At 40.1% G+C, this 21,365-nt stretch overlaps 1 protein-coding gene across 1 annotated transcript in view; it reads right to left on the bottom strand.

Moving 5' to 3' along the window:
• Positions 1–21,009, bottom strand: part of ARSB (arylsulfatase B) — a 190,579-nt gene extending 169,570 nt beyond the window's left edge. The window contains exon 1 of the mRNA XM_081311289.1: positions 19,618–21,009. Within this exon, the coding sequence (XP_081167415.1) occupies positions 19,618–19,914 (297 nt within the window). The 5' untranslated portion in view covers positions 19,915–21,009. The remainder of the gene's footprint in view (positions 1–19,617) is intronic.
• Between the last annotated feature and the right edge of the window lie 356 nt (positions 21,010–21,365).

Below are 21,365 nucleotides of genomic sequence, written 5' to 3'. Positions count from 1 at the left end.
TCCCCTAAGGAGGAAATAGTTGAGCAGTCAGTTGAGCAAAGAAAGAAGTGAGTTGAAAAATCTGGGGCAAGAGCAATGTAGACCTAAGGGAAAAGAAGAGCAAAGACTCCAAGAGCTTGGTGAGTTTGAAGGCTGGCACAGAAGCCAGGGCACACCTGTCACAGCTCCTGTACTGATGGATGCCACCACACCCCTGTTAGCAGATGTCCCCAAGGGCTCCTTGCCTGCCAGCCCTTCCCTAAGACTTGACACCCGTCTCCCTCTTTGTCCTCGGCTCCCCATGGAAGTGCTCCTCTTTCTACGAAGTGACTGCACCAGATGTCAGCTTCCCTTAGCACTGGGTGGTCCTGATTTCCCTAGAATACATATGGGTCTGGGAACACTGAGGGTGGAAAGCACCCGTTCTCAACCCGGGCACAACACTCTGTTGTTTCCACCCACTGCAGGTGTATAACAGGCAATTTGTTGCCAATAAATGGTGAGCATGTGTTTGCTAGTGATTTACTCACTTTATAATTTAAAGCAGAATAGGATAAACCTCAGGGAATTAAATCCCATCCTGGCTCTATCACTCACTAGCTTTGTAAGCTTAGGCAGAAACTTCAGTGATTTACTAAGTTCAGTAAATTAGAAAGTTAGGCTCAAATTCCTCAACTGTAAAAGAAGAAAATAATATTTATCTACCTTCCGGGGTTGTTGGGACGATTAACCAAGGTAACATAAAATGCCAAGTATATTCTAAACACTCAACCATTGTCACTACACCATGCGTGAGCAATGTTATCAAAGACAATACTCCTTCTTGAAGAGGATGGTGGCCTTACAGAGATGTGTACATAGTCCTAGACCTGCCCCCTGGAGTGTATTATGGTGCATCATATAAAATGTATGGTCAATCTACTTTCCCACTGGTACTAACTAAATACTTATCTATCACTAATTTTCTCAAATTCAAATACCAGTTACTCAGAACAGATTCACTGCCTTTGACTTTGTTGTAAATATTTGGCAATAAACAGATACAAAGTATAGACTATAAGGTCCCTGCTTAACATCTGGACAGCATCTTAAGTGATAGCTGCCATTTTAAGGAAAAAGTTTTGCTTTCCTACCCAAGGGCATTTCTGAGAAAGGCTCTCCACTCCCTCATACCAACCCAACCCCTAACCGCCTGCATTAGGACCCACCACAGCTCTGATTCCTGAACCTGCCCCATAAAAGTCCCGGAACCCAAGCCTGTTTCGCCTCTCTCCGTCGATAGAGAGATGGCCTTTATTTCTCAGCTCTGACAAATAAACTCTCCTGTGTACCTCTGCCTGGTTTCCATTTTTCATTTCTCTCTTACCCATCTCTTGTTCCTTGCTTTCCCTTCATAGACCACCCTTCCCCCCCAAAAAAAAACTTCCAAATACACAATCTTTGTTTTCTTATTTATTAATTTATAATTAAATAGCCTTTGTACAAGCTTTGACATGGCCCTGTATTCTATTTTCAGAGCCAATAATACTTGCAATAGTATTTCCTTTGACTGGATTTCATGATATCTTTCCACACCTTCCTAGAGGAACCACACAGAATATCTTAACTGTTAAATTGAAGTGCTTATTTTAATTTCACTATCTTGATTGTGGTGACGTTTTCACAGATATATAAATAGATAAATAACATAAATAGATAATAAATAGATAAATAGATAGATATATATTATATATTATATAAATAGATATATATTATATATTATATAAATAGATATATATTATATATTATATAAATAGATAAATATATATAAATAGATAAATATATAAATAGGTATAATTAGATATAAATAGATATAAAGAGATATAAATAGATAAATATATAAATAGATAATAAACAGATATATAAATAGATAAGTTTTGACATGTACACCTTTAAGTACATGCAGTTTATTGTACATCAATCATGCCTCAATTAAGCAGTTTAAAAATAAAAGTAAATTTAAGTTTTCCTTTGAGGTTTTTCTGTCTCTTTCAGTTTTTCTGGCACCTGTACTGCGGTGTGTGTCGGATGCATTCCCTTTGCCATCCAGTCCCTCTGGTAGTCCTGCCCTCCACCCTTGGCCTTCCAGCTTCTCATTGGGTTCAGCCAGTGAAGGCCCTGACTGGAGCAGAGAGGGAAGAAAGAGACCTAGTGCCTCAGGCTGCTGGGTTGTCTCAATGGCCACCTATGCCCCTCTGCAAGGTCAGTCTGAGGCAGGCTTTTCTATGTGCCTCTCTCTCCTAGGTTCTGGGAATATCCCCTTGCTTCCTCCCTTCTGCTCTAGGGACAGTAACGACTCCACTGTGTCACCACTACACCTTGTGCTTTCCCCACACATTCATACCTTTTAAAATAGTCCTGTTATAAATAAACCCTCCCTAAATTATCCTAATTGAAATACGCCATCCCTTCCCAGCTGGAACCCTGAAATATAAGGATGTTATAATATCCAGGGAAAGGGAAGGCCTGCTCTGAACACACACACACACACACACACACACACACAGAGAGAGAGAGAGAGGGAGAGAGAAAGAGCTTAAATCAAAAAAGGATTCTTCCCATTGTTAACACTGTAAGATTACTTAACAGAAAACTGATCATGGGCTCAAAAACTTCATAACAGAGTAACTGGCAGCTGAGCAGGATATGTGAAGATAGTATTTTATGGAGTCCAAAAGCCCCAGTGGAGATAAATACTATGCAAATAAATCCTTCAATGGAAAGCTCATCCATCACATGCAGAGAATTAGTTCTGATCACTAGAAAGCACTGCCAAGCGATGCCCTGCCGTTTGGTTTTCCTAAGCCAGGCACCATGCCAGGTGGTCAGCTGAAGTCTGCCTCCATTATCTACAATCATATGGAGCAGGGAATTCGTTCTTTTCAGTGCCTGAGAATTTATTTGACACAGCGTTTTTATGGCATGATTGGGAAGCAGAAGCCAAACTCTGGATGACAGCCAAAAACATGTTTTTGGTCTGTTCAAACAGTATTTGAAGTCAGGAAGCTGTAATGGGTTGAGAAGCAGTAAACAGGTAAATGCCAAGCTGGTTCCCATCCAGCACTCGAACTGAGCACAGAACTAGGGAGTCCCACCATGCTCCAGGGGGCAGGACACCAACAGGTATCAAAAGAAAACAAGAAGAGAGCCCTTGTAAATACAACAGCCCCTGAAACCATTCCATTCTAATACCCATCTTCAATGTCCAGAGAGAAAGTATGAACAGAGAAGGTTGAATGTAGGACATATGACAGTCCAAAGGGACGGCCTGCCTATCTACCATGTGTGGCTGCCCCTTGTTCATTAAACCAAATCTTTTTTTCAAAAAGATTTTACTTGACCATCAAGCATTCACACCACAAAGGCCAAAAATCTGCAAACTGGAACAAGACCTGGCTTATTTCTGGGTTCTTTTCATGAAATAACTAATAAGAAATTGTCATTTACATGTTTGTTGAACCTAATAGTTTATTTGGGCTCATGAATTATTCTGTCCTCTGCAGACCTAAGAGATACTAGCAGTATGGTCTCATAAGCTTAAAAGAGAAAAGCCATCTCCTGCTATGGGAGAGATGAACAGCAGCTCCCACATCAGAACTTCTTCCAATTCCCCTTTCTGAGGATCTAGGCGGTTTATTGATGAAATATTTATTTGGGAGCTCAGGACACAACATTTCAGTCACCCTCATAAGAAACTATCAGGGGCTAAGTAGCCACAGCTACACACATATGGCAACCAATGCCACTTCTCTTCAAACCTGAACAGAGGAGAGATAACATCCAGCTGAGCAGAAGGAAGGTTCCCTCCAGTCCATCTGACTTGTGTGAGGTGAACTCATACCCTCGCTGCACTACATATTTGTGCAACTCCTGCCACTGTATTTCAAAGCTCAGGAAAAATGAGCAGCCCTGCCCTTCTACCTTCCACACTAGAGGGGCTGAAGGAAAGCTTCACAACTGAAACACACACAAAAAAAATCCAAAGATATGCCAGTGGCCATTCAGGAGTTCACAATTTCCAGCCTGTGCCTTGGCCACTATACCACAGGTTTTAACCGTGGTGAAGGACCACTTGTGGCCCCTTGGGGTTTATTCCTAGAGATGCCCAGCAGAATGAATAGACAGTGGAAAATCTTCTACCTCCCCCCCCCCCCCCCGAAGCCTTCTAAAACGCAGTCAGCTGCCTGAGCCGCTGAAGCCAAGAACTACCGAACACACATTATGTGTGTCAGGAGCCTGGCTTGGCCATCTGGACGGGGCCTGCAGTACTCAGGCTGCAAAACTGGCCCATGTCACTGACAGTTTTAAGGGTCTATTTATTTTGGTATTGATTAGTAAAGAGTGCAAGTCTCTGACTAAACCCACAAAGGGATGTTGTTTGTAAAAAGAATAAATGAGGCAGAAATGGTTTTAGGGACTTCCTCTGTTTAAATTATAAACATAACAGGCATTTATAATGAAAAGGAAAGAATATATGAAGAAAGCTGAAGAAAAAGAATTTTTGGTAAAGTGATATGACCAAGAAAGCAAAGACAAACGATAGTAACCAGAGAGTTACAGTTCACGCTCAAAGTGATTCTTGAAGTAACAAGCCTCACAAATCAATGAACAATGACAACAACAACAACAAAATCCAGCACGTTAAATGCTCACATTTTATCCAGCCCCAGACTTATTTATTTCCTCCATTTCCACTTTCTTTGGAGGCAAAATATATAAAACGTGAAAATTTTCCTTTAAAATATCTTCAATACTTGCAAAATAAGGTCTCCAAACTCCCCTTTCCTCCTGGAAACATGACTCTTGACTCTGGCTAAGCCGAAGAGGGACCCATCAAAGCAAGTCACCACCAGGGCTCCCTTTGCAGTATGTGTTGGAGCTGTGACATGTTTTAATGGTTCCATCTTGCTGGTCACCATGAATTTAATGCATCCTTTACATCCCCTTAAATGAGCACAGGAATAAAGACTAATGAGTGCTTTCTCTTTGGCAGCACCAATGGCCTCTTGGCTGCATGTTTCTCTTCTCTCCCTATTTGGATGACTTTGCCAGAAAGTCCTATGAACCCTCTTAACTGGTGACATATATCCTCCCCCCAAGTCCTACACCCATTTATTCCAGTTCCTAACTTCTCCTTGCCCCACTTCTAACTGTAGAGTCCAGGAGAGGTGGCCAACAAAAGGAATCCACCAGAGGTAAGCCAATGAGGGAGCAGGCAGGCCACTTAGGGCAACAAGGGACAGCAGCATCAGCGAGGCCACCCTCAGACAGAACTCCTTCCTCTAGCTCGGCCCTCCTCTGCCTGAGGCACGGGCCCTGCCTGGCCCCATTTTTTAGGCTAACTTGAAGCAAAAGTCAAGAATTATCCACAATGTTCCTGCACAGCCTTCTTCCTATATTTCCTGTCCAAGGTTCATGCTTCAGGGGTGAACGAAAAGCCATGAAAGTGTCTGATCTGTTTATCAACGTGATTAAGAAAAATGTGGCTTGGGTCCCTTAAGTATGAGACCTTGGAGTCATCTTTCATTGCATCTGTTCTCTGCCAAGGTTTATAGAGTTCTGGTGGAGTGGCCGCCTCAGTCCCCAAGGGAAGAACAAGGCAAGGACTAGAGTTACTTTAATTTTATCCCAGAAGGAACTGTTTCCACTAAGGTCTACCACCTCTGATTTTCTTTAACCTTATTAATTTCTTTAAAAGGAAGCAGGTGGCCTGCCAATCCTAGGGATGACATGCTAATCCTCATAGTTTGATTAAGACAGTGACCTCTTTCAGGAAATGTTGTGTTTAAGTGTGCAGCACACTAGTGCACTTAGTTGTTCAACACAGTGTTTCTCTAGGCCACAGACAGTAACCTACAGGAGAAGCCAGACCCCAGGACGGACAACTTTCAAAAAAACACATACTGGGAATACAGATATACAGTGACTATTTTTATGTTGAATTCAGTCAATTTGTTAGACTATGGAAAAAATCAGTATTTTCAAGTCCCTATTTGAACAAAAAGCAGTATACCAATTCCATTAGGAAGGCTGGAGGATTTTTAAATTCACATTTTTAATCTTGAGATTTTTGAACGAGGAAGAAATGAACACAAAATCTATTTTCCTGTAGGCAAAACAAACCTCTGAAGGGAACCCAACAAACTAATAAACAGGTGCTTCCTAAGGGAAGAAAGGCTGGGAGATAGCACAAAAAGATCTTTATGCCTGAAACTTTTGAATGAATTGCCTAGAAGCAATTTTTAAAAGGACAATGTCACTTTCTTTAAAATTTACTTATTTAGATAAGACCCATTCTTTAGTATATAACAATATTATATACTAAATATAATTCTTTAGCATATAATAGCCTTCAAGGTAACATTATTATAAAAATAGGAACAAGGAGCACGGGAGGCCTGACATTTTATCACAAGAGGACAGCATTAGGCTCAGGGAGGCCCAGCCTCTCTCTGAGCTCTGGGCACACTTCTGGCACCCTCAATGACTCAGTTCCAGCATCACCTTCTCCCCTTTCTTAGAACAAACTCACTCCAGCCTCAGAGCCTTTGCTTCCATAGCTCCTCCCTCACTGTTAAACTCTCTTTCCAGGATGTTTGTGTGACTTGCTCTTCTTGATTCAGGCCTCTGCCAATAACATCTCCTCCTTGGAGATACCTTCATGAGGCACTATCATTTTACCTACTCTATTTTCTCCCCCATATATATTGCCATGCCATTTAAATTCAGCTCACTTACCCATCTGTTTACATGTACTTATTTTACTCCCCTCTTGGTCACTCCTTCTCCTCACCTCACCCACCACTAGACTGTAAGCACCAGGAAATCCCCAGAGGCTAGCACAATGCCTGGCATAACTAGTAGCTCCGTATTTGTTGAATGAAAGAATACATCATGCTTAACGGTGATGGACTGAAAGCTTGCAAAAGACGAGGTTGCCCACTATTGTCACCTCTAAGGAACTTGCCCATAGTCCAGACATGACTAATAGAAGTGAGAATTGAGATTTTTGAACAAGGGAGAAATGAATATAAAATCTGTTTTGTATATGCATAGACATATGTGACCACAGAATAGAATTATGAGTCTAGAAATAAATCCTTGCATCTATGATCAATTGATTCTTCACAAGGATGAAAAGAACATTCAATGAGGAAAGAATGTGGTTTTTTTCCCCCAATGGATGGTACTAAAACAACTAGATATCTACATGCAACCACATATCTCACCTCACATACAAAAATTAGCTCAAAATGGATCAAAAACCTAAATGTAAGACTTAAAACTACAAAACTCCTAGAAGAAAACACAGATAAAATCTTTGTAATCTTGTATTACACAATGGCTTCTTAGATAAGACACCAAAGAACAAGTGACCGAAAAAAAAGAAAGATAAATTTTACTACATCAAAATTTAAAGCTTTTGGGGCTGGGGATGTGGCTCAAGCGGTAGCGCGCTCGCCTGGCATGCGTGCGGCCCGGGTTTGATCCTCAGCACCACATACAAAGATGTTGTGTCCACCGAAAACTAAAATAAATAAATAAATATTTTTAAAAAAATTTAAAGCTTTTGTTGTATATCAAAAGACACGATCAAGGAAGTAAAAAGCAACCCAGAGAATGGGAGAAAATATTTGCAAATCATATATCTGGTTAAGGTTTAATTTCCAAAATATAGCAAGAACTCTTGTTTGGAGATACAGGTTTCCTCAGTTCTTATGTTCTCCAAGGAAAGATTTCAGAGAAGACACAGAAGCAGTGCATTGTATGAGCAAGCAAAAAGGTGAAAGGACACTCCCCAGACATGACAGCAGGTTGTCCTGAGCAGAAGCAACCTCAGATTTCAGTTGGGAGACTCAAGCAAATAGAATAAGCATGAGTAGCACAGGGTCGTGTGAGCGCTGGAGGGTTCCTGTCTCATACACTCCAAGAATGAAGTATGCAGACAATGAAGGGTGAGAAATCATTAGCAGATTTATTAGAAGCAAGCAAGGAAAGCTCCCACAGAATAGGAGGAGTCCTAAAGAGAGTCTCTGTTAGGGGTTTTTATACTGTTTTGATGGAGAACTAAACTTTCATTGGAGAGTCCCCCTGATTGTTCTCTTTCTCTGTCTCAATTGAAGGTGTACCATTTTAATTTTTTATTCCCATAATGGGACGACTTAATATGTTTGTTAGCGTGAGTTTGTCCTGTATATGTTCCTTAAAACAGAAGAATTGCTTGGGTTCAAAACAACTCCTTGGGATTGACTAATGTTAGGGTAGTCAAGGAAACCTGGGGCAACAGCAGAATGTGTAGGCATCCGGCATGAGTAGGGCCTTCCAGTCAGCCAGACAAAAACAAAAAACAAGTTTTAGCCTAGGGTTTTTATCTGGGGTGGTAGTCCTGCTCCACAAGCATAACAGTTTATTTAACAAAACAAAAGTATGCTCCAGAAAACTGGAAGCCTTTCCAAGAGAGGGGGTGGGCTTCAAACATGGGTTCAATCTGTTTTTGTCTCCTTTCCACCAGAATTTGGTTCCTCCCTTGAAGCTATGTCACATGACTGGCAGACATGATTGACAGATGGTGTTATACAATTCTGGGAAGAAGAGCTCAAACCCTTTTCCCAGCATTCCTGGTGAAATCCCACAAGGGAATCAAAACCGTAATGCTAATATTAGAATTGCCGCATCATTTGCCAAAGATTACCGTGGGGCATATTGCAGCTTGGTGAGCATGCCCAGGGGACCCACTGGGACAGGTTTGACTGAGGAGGTGTACAGTCTCCAGAAAGAAACTGGACTTCAAACTGCAGATGGGTGTGACCTTCCTGTCACCCAATTTTAGGATTCCCTAACCTTGGTCTGCCCCTAATTTCTCTCTCCCCTCCTGTGGACCTGTGCATGTCTACAGAATTACCCTGTTTCTTCATATCTCTACTGCTCATGTCTACCTGTTACCTATCACTCTTACAACTCAACAAAAGATAAATTTTAAAATAGTCAAAGGATCTGAATAGACATTTCTTCAAAGAAGATACAAAAATAGTAATATATGAAAAGATGATCACCATCATTAGTCATTAGGAAATGTAAATCAAAACCACAACAAGATACCACTTCATTTTCATTAGGATGACCAGAAGTCTAGAATAAACGTCACATAAATAACAAGTGTTGGCAAGGATATAGGGAAATGGAAACCCACGTGCATTGCTAGTGAAAATATAAATGGCGCCGCTGCTGTAGGAAACAGTTTGGCAGTTTCTCAAGAAATTAAAACATTAGAGTTGCTATATGACCCAGCATTCCATTTCTAGGTATTCAAGAGAACTAAAAATGTTCATACAAAAACTTGTACTGTTAGACCAGGATGCAAGAAAAGACCACTGACTCCAATTAAAATCAAATTAAAGCAAGCTTATTATTTCGACCAGCCGGGCTGCCTTTCCCTCCCAAAACGGCGGGAACAAGACAGCAGCCCCACCTTTCCTACAGCCCAGCTTTATAGCCCAGAAAGTTACACAAAAGGGGGGTTACAGATAACAGAACTCTGACAAGCATCACACTAATGGTAGTTTACATTTTTTTTCTGGCCCCAACATCAGAATTTACGAAGACCATTAGAGCCTCAGAGAGGGTCGTTGTCTGGCCAGGGAAGGCCAATATTTATGAGGTGTCACTAAAGTTTCAGAGAGGGCTGCTATCTGGTCAGAGAGCCAGGCATGGGTGAGTTCAAGGCACGGGCAGGCATTCCAAGCAGGTTCAGAATTTGCAGTAATTTATAGTAAAGCAGAAATTAGCTTTTCATGGCTTTGTGGTAAGATGGCTCCCAATTTTAATAAAAGATCAGGTTGGGTCTATCATTCCCCCCTTTCCTTATGTGTCCCTTTCAAATCTTTGATAGGGTAGGGGAAGAGCACTGAGGGAATTTTAATCCCTCAGGTAACAGTCTCTAAATTTTTAGAACTCACCCAAAACCGGTCTCCCTGATTTTACCTGACTTAATTAATTACTTATATTGATAATCTATTTATTTTTGGCTCCATTGTTGTAAGAAGACAGGCGTCACTCATTTTGGCTTCTTCTGAGCTGAGAGAGGGTGACGTGAGGGGGCACGCCGTGAGGGACATGAGTTGCCTTTTAGAAGTCAGTTCGGTTTGAAGTCTGGTTGGGGAAGAACAGGTTGTAAAGTCATCTGGGGATGGGTGCTTCTATGAGAGAAACAAAAACCATGAGTACTGAGTACTGAGTAATGTTGCAGCAGCTGGAACGTGTCACCGTATAGAAGTCCCCTCACCAGGCTTTAACCTCCCCAGTTATCAGGACTATAAGCATAACATTTAACTTTTAGTATTACAGATGTCCTTCCCCATAAGATACAGTTTAATAATTTAATGTCATCTGATCTTGCAAAATTCTTTTACTAGTATGAGCTCTGTGTCTAATAGAGAAACCTTGAATTCTATTACTCAGGGCTGGATAATCATACTAGCAAACACGAAGCCTACCTGTGTAGGTTAGGAATATCTGTAGGCCTTAAACTAAAAACTTCTGTCTCTGGCAGCTCCTCTTGATAGTCTCTTTTTATAGTTATCAGGCATTTCTGTCTGAGAATCCTTCTTTGTAGCCTCCAGTCTTACTTATTTTGGGAGGCTAACATAAAGTATATACCTTAAATTATTATTATTATTATTATTATCATCATTATTATTATTTAAAATGCCCAGGAATGGCTGTATTTTGGTTTTAACTGTCTTTGCTAAGTGTTTAAGATGAAGCAGTCAAACTGACTTTTGTTTCTATCTATTGTTAACAGTCAGCTGAGCTTTTATGGGAGTCATTCCTGGGGAAACTTCTCAGTTCTGTGAGTGCCATTTGCGCTAGGATGGGTCTAGGTCTTGCTTGACCACGTGGCTTCCCTCGGAAGCATCAGGGATGTCTCCCTTCTCTGATGACTCTCCTCTTCATAGCAAATGCACTGATTGGCTTTCTGTTCTCCCGTGGTCTCATTAGTCTCCCTGATCAGGAGGTTATGTGGCCCAGAGTTGCAAAGCTCTTTAGAGAAGTCCCCTGTTCCCTGGATTCAGACTGACTCAGAGGGCAAGAGCCAAATATTGGTTTTTCTGGCCCTTTTAATTTAACTTTAATTTTAAAACTTAATCTTAAACATCCAGCAAATAAATTTTAATAGCCTTATATTAAGAGTACTGGGCTTTAATATCTATAACTTTATAATTATTCATCTTTTTTATTAATTGGGATCTGTATTATCCTATCTGTCTTGTAGGTGATGGCTTATTATCTCAAATTAACCCATGTTGTGTTCTTAAAGCAACACTTCTGTAAAACACTAACAGGGAATCTTTAGATCACTTATAAGGAAATTACAAAATAAAATTGACAAGAGTAAAAACACTTAGTTCGTGTAACAGCTACCCTGAATTTTTGGCTGAGTTATACATTATATCCCCTGTTTGAGATCCTAGTAATCTTGACAGAAAAAAACAAACTTTTGAACATAACTTTAAATGAACTAAAATATGGCCTACTGTTTTCATAGTCATTCTCACATGTAGTAAGATGGGACACAGAGCCTCATCTCAGGTAAGGCAGGGCTCTTTATAAATCTTAAGTGTTTTAGTTCTAAAGCTGATCTTTGTATTTTTAATTATCATTTTACAAAGTTTACATAAATTGTTTGAGGTCACATGAACATTAGCTAACACCAAATGATATCACATTTAAAACATGAATTAAAGAAAGGCTGAAAGTTTTTAACCTTTACATAGATTAGGCTCTCATTAACTTAAAAATACATTTAAATTGTTCCCCAATGTAAGAAGTAACAAAACTTTACATATCTTATTGATAACAGGTAAATAAATCCCCAATATATTTTTTACCATACAACTTCCGAACACTAGCTTGATATAATGCTCTTTCAAAGTTTCTACTTTACAGACTTGTACACCTGGAAGATATGAGCACATTAATAGCATCACAATTACATTGATGTTTCTACATTAACCAAGTTTAGCTTTTAAAGAAATGGCAGTACAGTGCTCTAAAATAACAGTTCTTATTTAACCAGTTGTTTAATTTTTATGGTTGCTTGCTCTAGAAAAAAATAAAACTTAATAAACACAATGTTATGGGTAAACTTATGTTTTAAGAAATTTTTGTCTCTTTAACACATGACTGATTTTTACAATCTTATACAGACTTTAGTACAAACTTATACAGACCTTAGTAAATCAATCAGATATCTAACAAAAGTACTCATGAATGAGTAATCCCATATCAAATTGACTTTACTTATTTATCAAAATATTAGACAAATGTATTGAATAGTGTAAACCATTTTTTTGTTGAAGGAAAAGTCCTAGAACCAAGGCATATTAGACATTTTATAGACATTAATATTTTATGAGTTTTTTGAACACCTAGAAAAACTTGTAAGCTTAAATTTAAAGACATTTATTTTTATCTGTTTATCCAATTTAAATTGAACCATTTAAATCACATGAATTAAAGATCTTTGGATCCATTTTTTTAAATTTGTTTTTATGATCGCTCCTTATATATGTTAATTTGTATATCATATATATGATATACGGACATATGTATATATAGACATACAACACATAACAAAAGTGTGCACACATAACAATAGTAAAGGCCTTGTATCTTTTCGCAGGTGAAATCTCCATTGCAATGTTTCAAAAACTCCAAAGTTGGTCAAAGATAGAACTGATCAGAAAAACATTAACCTAGGTCTGTAGGGTCAAAATCATGAGCTCAAAAAAATACAGAATCTAATGAAAAAACAAGAGTCCTAGAAAAAAAAAAAAACTGGCCAGTAATTAGTAAATACCATACAATTTACTTTTTTTTTTTTTTTTTTTTAGGCCTCAGATCAGTCTCCTACTGAGCTTGCAGGCTTCTTTCATTTGCATTTCAACATAAGTCCTGGCTGAGGTCTGAAGGAGCAGGGAAAAACTGCTATTTTGAGCAGACACCTCAGGCCTAAGGCATTTTAACCATAAGTCATAATTTTCAGGTTCCGATGTTGAAAATTATGATAAAAGTTTAAGATACAATTCACAAAATTTTATATCTTTACATCTTGTTTTGTCAACAGATACCATACTATGATTTACTATCCTTGTCCAAATTAATGCACTGGTACACACAGTAACATTTTCCCAGGCTACCCAATTCAAAATTGGTGAAAAAAAGACTGAATGATTGGGAAGTTACTTGCCAACTTGGAAGTAGAGTTCTTTAGTTTTCCATCCTAAATATTTAAGTTCTCTGGCATGAATTATCTGAAATCATAAACTAAACAATTACCTAAACCCAACTTTTAACTGCAGCATTGTGCAATGCATCAAAAACCCATTCAGATACCAGATTGTTACAATAAAACATCATCTTTTAGACACACATTCAACCAAGATCATTCCCAAGAAACAATTTATAATATCAACACACTATTGCACATGTCTTAAAGGGTCAGAAACAAAGACACAGGACAGACAGAGAGGAGCTCCAGACTATGGCTGACAGACAGAAACCTTTAAAACAGAGCAGATAAGAGAAAAATCTCCTACACCAGTGGCACCATAGATGTCCCCACAAGGGGACCAGATATTTTCACAGAGGGGCAACCTGAAATATAAAATCAAGGGTCTCCATGGCGACTTTACTGCATTAAGTGTCTCCTTTTTCTTTTTCTCTTTTCAAGAAGACAGAGGTGGCATAATCCTTACAGTGCAGGGAAAGAAGGAGGGAATCCCCGAAGCAACAGGGCTTCGGCAGCTGCTGGGAGTCCCTCAATCCCTCCTTTTACTTACAGGATTCCACCCCAAGCACACTCCATCTCCTAACATTTCAGTAGTCAGCTCTCAAAAAGTTCGGGGGGGGGGGGGGGGGTATCAAAATTTGTAACTGAAAGTTCGGTTCCTGACCTTAGAGCCAATTAATGCCAATTTAATAATGAGGCAGGGTTTTGAGAAAAAGAAAAAGGGAGTTTTATTGCTTTGCTAACAAAGGAGAAACACCGGGGACTCTGCCCAAAGGTTGTGACTCTCTGGATCTGGAGGGACAAGGGGTTTTAAAGGAGTCTCACTTGTTAACCTGGGAGATACTCGGTTCTTAGATCCCAGCAGGCATTGCCCTCTGCAGTGGGTGTGCTCCAGTAGCCAGCCAGGGGCTTCTCTCCTCCTGCTTAACAAAGGGGGGTAAAGTTCATCGCAGTTCCTTAAAACACAGTCCAAAGGGGTGTCAGGCTGACTTGCTTTATTACCCATTTTCACGTCCAATGTCCTTAAGTTTTCACCACAGAAATCACACAACAAAACGCACAAAAACAAACAAACAAAAAACATATAGAACACAGAACAAAACACAAGAAAACAGAAACCCGGCGCCAAAACAGAAAAACAGAGGAGCAATGCAACCTCTTGCCAAAGCTCCGGGGTAGGAGCGCGTGCGTGCCCGTCGGCACCTCTCTACCCTTCCAGAGGAATTCCCTACAGAACAGAACAGAGGACAGAACAATTTCTCGTTACTGTCCGGACAGGAGTATATGTGAGCCTCGCCAGGCCACCTCTCTGTCATCAGAAGAGATCTCCCTTAACCGGATACCAGATGTTATAAAGGCGCCACTTACCTATGGAGGCCTCCTCCACCAGGTGCTTGCTGATAGTTTTAGTGCGGCAGTTCACTGCAGTGCTCTGGGGACCGAAGGCTCACTCCGAGGCCTTGGAACGTCTCAAGTTGCGCACCCCCTAGAGTGGCTCTCCAGCCCGGAGCCCTGGAGCGAAGGCCAGCTTCAGAATTTCCAGCAGTCTGATCTTGTGGTCTGGTCGGGCAGGGTCATCTCGCTGGGGAACTCCAAAATGTTAGACCAGGACGCAAGAAAAGACCACTGACTCCAATTAAAATCAAATTAAAGCAAGCTTATTATTTCGACCGGCCAGGCTGCCTTTCCCTCCCAAAACGGCGGGAACAAGACAGCAGCCCCACCTTTCCTACAGCCCAGCTTTATAGCCCAGAAAGTTACACAAAAGGGGGGTTACAGATAACAGAACTCTGACAAGCATCACACTAATGGTAGTTTACTTTTTTTTTTTCTGGCCCCAACATCAGAATTTATGAAGACCATTAGAGCCTCAGAGAGGGTCGTTGTCTGGCCAGGGAAGGCCAATATTTATGAGGTGTCACTAAAGTTTCAGAGAGGGCTGCTATCTGGTCAGAGAGCCAGGCATGGGTGAGTTCAAGGCACGGGCAGGCATTCCAAGCAGGTTCAGAATTTGCAGTAATTTATAGTAAAGCAGAAATTAGCTTTTCATGGCTTTGTGGCAAGATGGCTCCCAATTTTAATAAAAGATCAGGTTGGGTCTGTCAGTACATGGATATTACAGCAGCATTATTCATAACATCCAAAAAGTATAACAACCCAATGTCCATCAATTGATGATGAATGAATAAAGAATATGTAGGAAATATCCATACAATGGAGTATTACTAAGCCATAAAAGGGAACAATAAATGCTATATATATATATATATATATATATATATATATATATATATATATCATATATATTATATGAGTCCACTTAAATGTCATATCCAAAATAGGCAAATCTAGAGACAGAAAAAAAAAAAACAGATTATTGATTTTCAGGTCCTGGTGGAATGAGGGAGTAGAAGACTGCTAATGATTATGCAGTTTTTTTTTTAGAGAGATGAAAACATTGGTTGTAAAACCTTGTGCACAAAAAACTACTGAATTATACTTTTAAATGATGGATTTTATAGCATATGAACTGTAATTTTAAAAATAGTATAAGGAAATGGTCAACATTATATAATATTATATATTGCTGATGGGAACATACATTGGTACGATCTCTTGAAATTCAATTTTGCAATATTTATCAAAATTACAAATACTATCTACTCTTAAATCCAGAAAATCCCTTTTCTAGGAACTTTCCCTATAAATATATTCAAATACAAGATACTGACTTCACCTTCTTTGGGATATCAAAAGAACATTCATCATTATATGGCTGATTAAATAAAGCATGGTATATCCACTTAACAAAACATTATGAAGCCATAAAAATTAATGAGGATGCTCTTTATTTAACAACATGGAATGATTCAAATGTTAAGCAAAAAACAAAATGACATGCAAAATGGTATGAAGGGTTTTTTACCAGTCTTATGAAAAAAGGGGAATATCTACATAAGTATTTGCTTCTACACTCATAGAGCACTTTCAGAAGGACATATACAATTCAGTGAGCACTGTTTGCCTACAAACATGGGAACTGGAATCTAAAGAACAGAACTTTGGGGGAGGGATTTTCAATATATGCCTTTTTGTGAGTTTTGAGTTTTGAAACCACATGAATGTGTTTTCTATTTTAAAAACAAATAAAATATAGATTTTTAAAAGATTTTTTTAAATGATGAGTAAATAAATCTGTGGGAAGACCATGAGCCTGAGTTTAGAGAAACCAGAATACTGTTTCCTGGGTTTACTAGGAACTACTTACCTCATCTACTATTCATTTTCCCCATGTTGTCCACCCACCTCACTAAGGCTGTCTATATATTTTTCACCAAAACATAGATGTTTAGAAAAAGATCATTTGTGAGGATTATTAACAACTAAACATTTTTAAATATAAAAATATATTAATAATTTTTAAAAAGCTTAATTCACACTTCTGTTTAAGTAAATTGATAATAGCAGAATAAGTAGCACACACAATTTGTAAAGCACAAAAGTGTTAGGCAAGATGAATCTTTCCACCAACAGATGGCGATAGTGGGTAGCATAATGTGCATTTGCCAAGTTATAATCTTGTACTAAGGACACAAAAACTTTAGAGTCAAAGAAATTTAAAGCTATAGAGAGTGTTAGATATTATATATTACTAATATATTATGTGTGATATTTGTTATTACATATCCTATATTAAATAAGAGCCCAACTCCTTTATTTCCTTATATGGAAATGATGTCATCAAGATAAGAATTTGACACAACCAGAAACAGAAACCTATACCTCATAATTCCTAATCTAAACTCCTAATACTTTAGCAATTAAAAAAACCAAAACTCAGGCTTTCAAGTGAGTGCAAAGACAGTCAATCAAAGTTTGTTGATCACTTTTCTAATCCTGAGACAGTTATGGGAAGGGGCTCTCTAAACATTAACTTAAAATGTGGTTGCCAGGTTCACATATATGACTCTTACGTAGTTCTTCCAAGTGCTTAATTCTCATTTTATTATGCAAAATTATGCACAACAAATTTCCTCATTTTATTAAACAAATTATGTACAACAAATGACTTCTTCAGAAATAAAATCTATTTCCATTTTACACTTATGATAGGCAATTTCTAACTAAAAAATGACAAGTTAATTGTTTTAACTGAGACATTTAGGAATGACCTAAATGTCAAAAAAATGAGATTATTTAGTAATTATGAATCAGCTCTTAAAATGATATTTTTAATAATTCTACATAGGCAATACATTATTGTGGTTATAGGCACAAACTCTGGAACACACTCCGGTTCACATCCTACTCCACCATTTACTAGCCCTGTGGCCCTGTGACTAATTTCTTAGTCTCTCCCAGCTTCAGTTTTCGTTTTAGAATATAGGGATGCTAAGAGTAGTCCCATCTCATTGGATCTTTGTGAGAATTAGTTAATATTTATAAAGTAACCAGGACAGTACCAGCATATAGTGCCTGAGGGCAATAAGACTCCTAAGCCCTCCCACAGTGTTTACTCCTTTAGAAGAAGATGCTTACTAGCCCAGCATCTGAGTTTCATGAACTCTGAAAGAATAAAATGGGTAAAAGAAAAGTCAAGAGAAAGATTTGAGAAAGCTAGCATGCCTAGAATCAGCTACAGGGAGAGATCAATAAAGCATTTTGGAGTAGCCAGCTTCACCTTTCTTCTATTCCTTAACCACAGGGTTCTCTAAATACTCAAGTATTTTCCCAAGACTGAATGTTGGTGTCTGATGGGAGAGGATATTAAGGGACAAAAGCAGTCAATTCTATATTTTGAAATATGGTATTTGCTTTCCTGTTCAAGACTGTTGGAAGGGAAGTCATTGGAGAAATGAATGGCCCTTCATTCTTTTGCAATGTAAGTTCAGTTCTCTTATTTGGAGCAAATGCAGAACCCTTCAGACAGACTTCACCTTCCTTTTCTCCCTTTTCTTTAGTTGCATATCCCTCCTACAAAGTGTCCTAGGGTGAGGTTTGCAATACAGTAGGGATTCCTGATTACATTTAGCAGCCCCATTGGAACCGTGTGAAGTACTCACTGCTGACCAAGAAGGAAACCACACTTTTATCTCCACTGCAAAACCTTGGCTACTGCTGTTTCTTAGCAAAATAATTTCCTCTTTATAAAAGTCTTCAGACCACCGTTCAAATCTCTATTGTAAATGAATCTTCCCTTCTCTTGGTCTTCAGACACCATGAGGCTAGGTTTGGTCTGAAAGTTTATGTGAACACTTGCTTGGGAGGTCAGGGTTCAAGGATATCTCCTGTGACTAGCACAATACGCTTGAAATGTTTGATTAAAATGTTTGATTAAAGTTATACATCATCTAAAATATATACAGGGGGAAGATATGTGTGTTGTATCCAACAGTACCAGTATGAATTACTGTATTCAATTTTACTCGTGTTGAGGGGAAAGTTCTGTTTTATAGGCCCGAAATAACTAGTGGTCATAGACAAAGCACAAAACAGCATTACCACTTTCTAGCTGTATGATTCTAAACATTTCATCCAATTTTTGCAGGACATTTCTTCACCTGTAATGAGTTAAAGATAACAACCTCATTGGCTGTTTCAATAATTACCTTTAAAGACATTAAAGCACTCTGAAATGTTCTTGCTCTTCTTAGTCATCTAACATATGCACACTCTGTACATTTTCTCTATTAATTACAGAGATGTTTCTAAAGAAAAGCATTAAAAGAATGAAGATGCTCAAAGGAGTTCAATACAAAGTTAAACAAAGGAATATCAGCAGCCCAAGAAAAATCAGTCCGGGGTTTTCATTCTATGGATGTTGAGAACTTGGAAGTACCTGGGTCGCCCTCAAAACAGGGGCTTTGATTTTGACTACTCCGGGGGACCCAACCCTTTCCCTCTCCCTCTCCATTCCTCCTCTATAAGGTTGCTCAGGAGAGGCCCTTCTGACTTTTCTGCAAGTTGACGGCCAGGCTGGGAGCCTACCATTCCCAGAAACCTCTTCGCCAGACCTTTAGAAAACGAAAGCCCACTCTTGAACCAGGGCAGGGGCGGGGGGCTCCGTGATGCTGCGCGACCTGAGCTGGGCATGCGCAGAGCCGCGGCAGGCTGCAGGCCTGGGAGGAGCGAGGACCCCTCAGCCCAGGCGAGAAGCCTCCTGGCCTGGACCCAGGTTTTGACAACTGAGCCCAGTTGGTCCACGCCCGCGTCTCGCAGGCCAAGTCTGGCCGGGAGCGGGAGGGCCGCGGCCGCAGGCGGGCGGGGCTGGGCGCGGGGCCGAGCGGGCTGCCGGGGACGCTGCGTACCTGGTAGCGGCCAGTGAGCAGCTGGCTCCGCGACGGCGTGCACAGCGGCTGCGTGTAGTAGTTGTCCAGGAGCACCCCGCCCGCGGCCAGCGCGTCCAGGTGCGGCGTGCGAATGTAGGAGCCGTGGAAACCCACGTCGTTCCAGCCCAGGTCATCCGCCAGCACGAAGACCAGATGGGGTGGCCGGCCGGCCTCGGCGCCCCGGCCCGGCTGTGGTAGCCAGAGCATCAGCCAGAGCAGCAGCAGCGGCAGGCCAGGGCCTTGGTGCAGGTTCGCCGCCGAGTCGCGCGGGCCCATCCTGCGCTGCCCGAGGGCCCGTGCCAGTGGCGCCACCAGTCCCCAGCACCGCTGGTAGAATCAGGAACTGGTGCTGGCCTGCTCCGCCCCGGCGCGGGACTTCACCCTGCAGCACCGCGGGCTGGGGAGGCGGATCCACTCGCACCCGCAGCTTCGGAGCCGGGCCCTCGGTGGTTGTGGCGGGGAGGAGCCAAAGTGGGCTCCCGCCGGCCAGCGGGGAGTAAACTCCACCGATGTTGAAAGGCACCAAGACCCTTATCTTTTCTAGCGATGAGCTTGGCACCTTGGCATCCTAAAAGAGAATATATATTCTTTTTAATAACTCTCAACAGTTTACAGAGCATTTTTACATCCTTTATGTCTAAATCCTGGCAGCTAGGCATTGTAATTAGTGCCCATTTTTCAGAAGAAACAAGCTTATAAATGGTTGAGCCTCAGGCTCTAGATTCTGAGGCATGATATTTTAACAAGTCATTTCTACTCAAGAGGCCACCCTAGGGCATGTGGGAGGATAGTGAAGAAGCAGTAGTCTAGATTGTGTTTAGATTTGTATAAGAATAGTGCACATCTGTGAAACCACTTCCTCCCCACCAGCCAACAGTGGGCCAAATACTCAGTCTGGGTGCACAACGTCTTTTTGAAGGGACAGTTTACTTGCAGGTTGCCCTAGAGTTGTTTGGCATGTTGAGTGGTCATTGAATAGCTAATTAGGGCTTCTCTACCAGGTAGTGAACCCTAGAAGTACAATATCTAATTTGCCTGAAACGCCTGGAGGCATTAAAGGAAGATTTCCTTTAATATGTCCTTATTGAATTGGGAAGTTAACCTTATGACCAATATATTCCCAGTATCATCTGTGACTTTCTGCTTACTCTATGTCTGGAGATAAATTATAGTTGTTAAGGGCAGGGGGAAGTGTTTTTTTGCATTGCCTAGAAAACACATCTTTTCAGGTTGAGGCTGAGTCTGTGGGAGTTACTTTAAACAACTTTTAAGTTGTAGACAAATGATAGCCATGAAAAATAATTCTTGTTTTTATATGCACATGAACTCTGGAGTGACACCCCTCCCCCTTCAATGTCACCATTAAGGAAAAAAGTTTCACCTCCACTGGCACATTTATTATAATATTCCTGATCTGTTCTGTGAATTGTCCTTTGCATTGGTTTTAACATCAGTTTCCTCCTTAATGAGTTAAATAAAATCTCACCGTGTATTCATTACTATATTTGTGTGAGGGTCGTTATTTTACCTATGGGGGGTGGTGTCCTTTAATGCACAAAATGGTTTTTTTTTACAATTTTTTCCTTTAATTAGTGTTATTTGTATTATATCTACTTTTCATCTCAAGTGGAATTTGTGAAATTTAGTAGGAAAAATATTTTAGCATTAACTAAATTCAAAAGAGAAAATTTTAAGTTCTTTGTGTTCTTTGACTTCTTATGAAGAAG

The sequence above is a fragment of the Spermophilus citellus genome (assembly GCF_964194105.1).
Source record: "Spermophilus citellus genome assembly, chromosome: 1".
Classification (NCBI taxonomy): domain Eukaryota; kingdom Metazoa; phylum Chordata; class Mammalia; order Rodentia; family Sciuridae; genus Spermophilus; species Spermophilus citellus.
The sequence above is the reverse complement of the archived record's forward strand: the minus strand, read 5'-3'. Positions and strand labels throughout refer to the sequence as shown.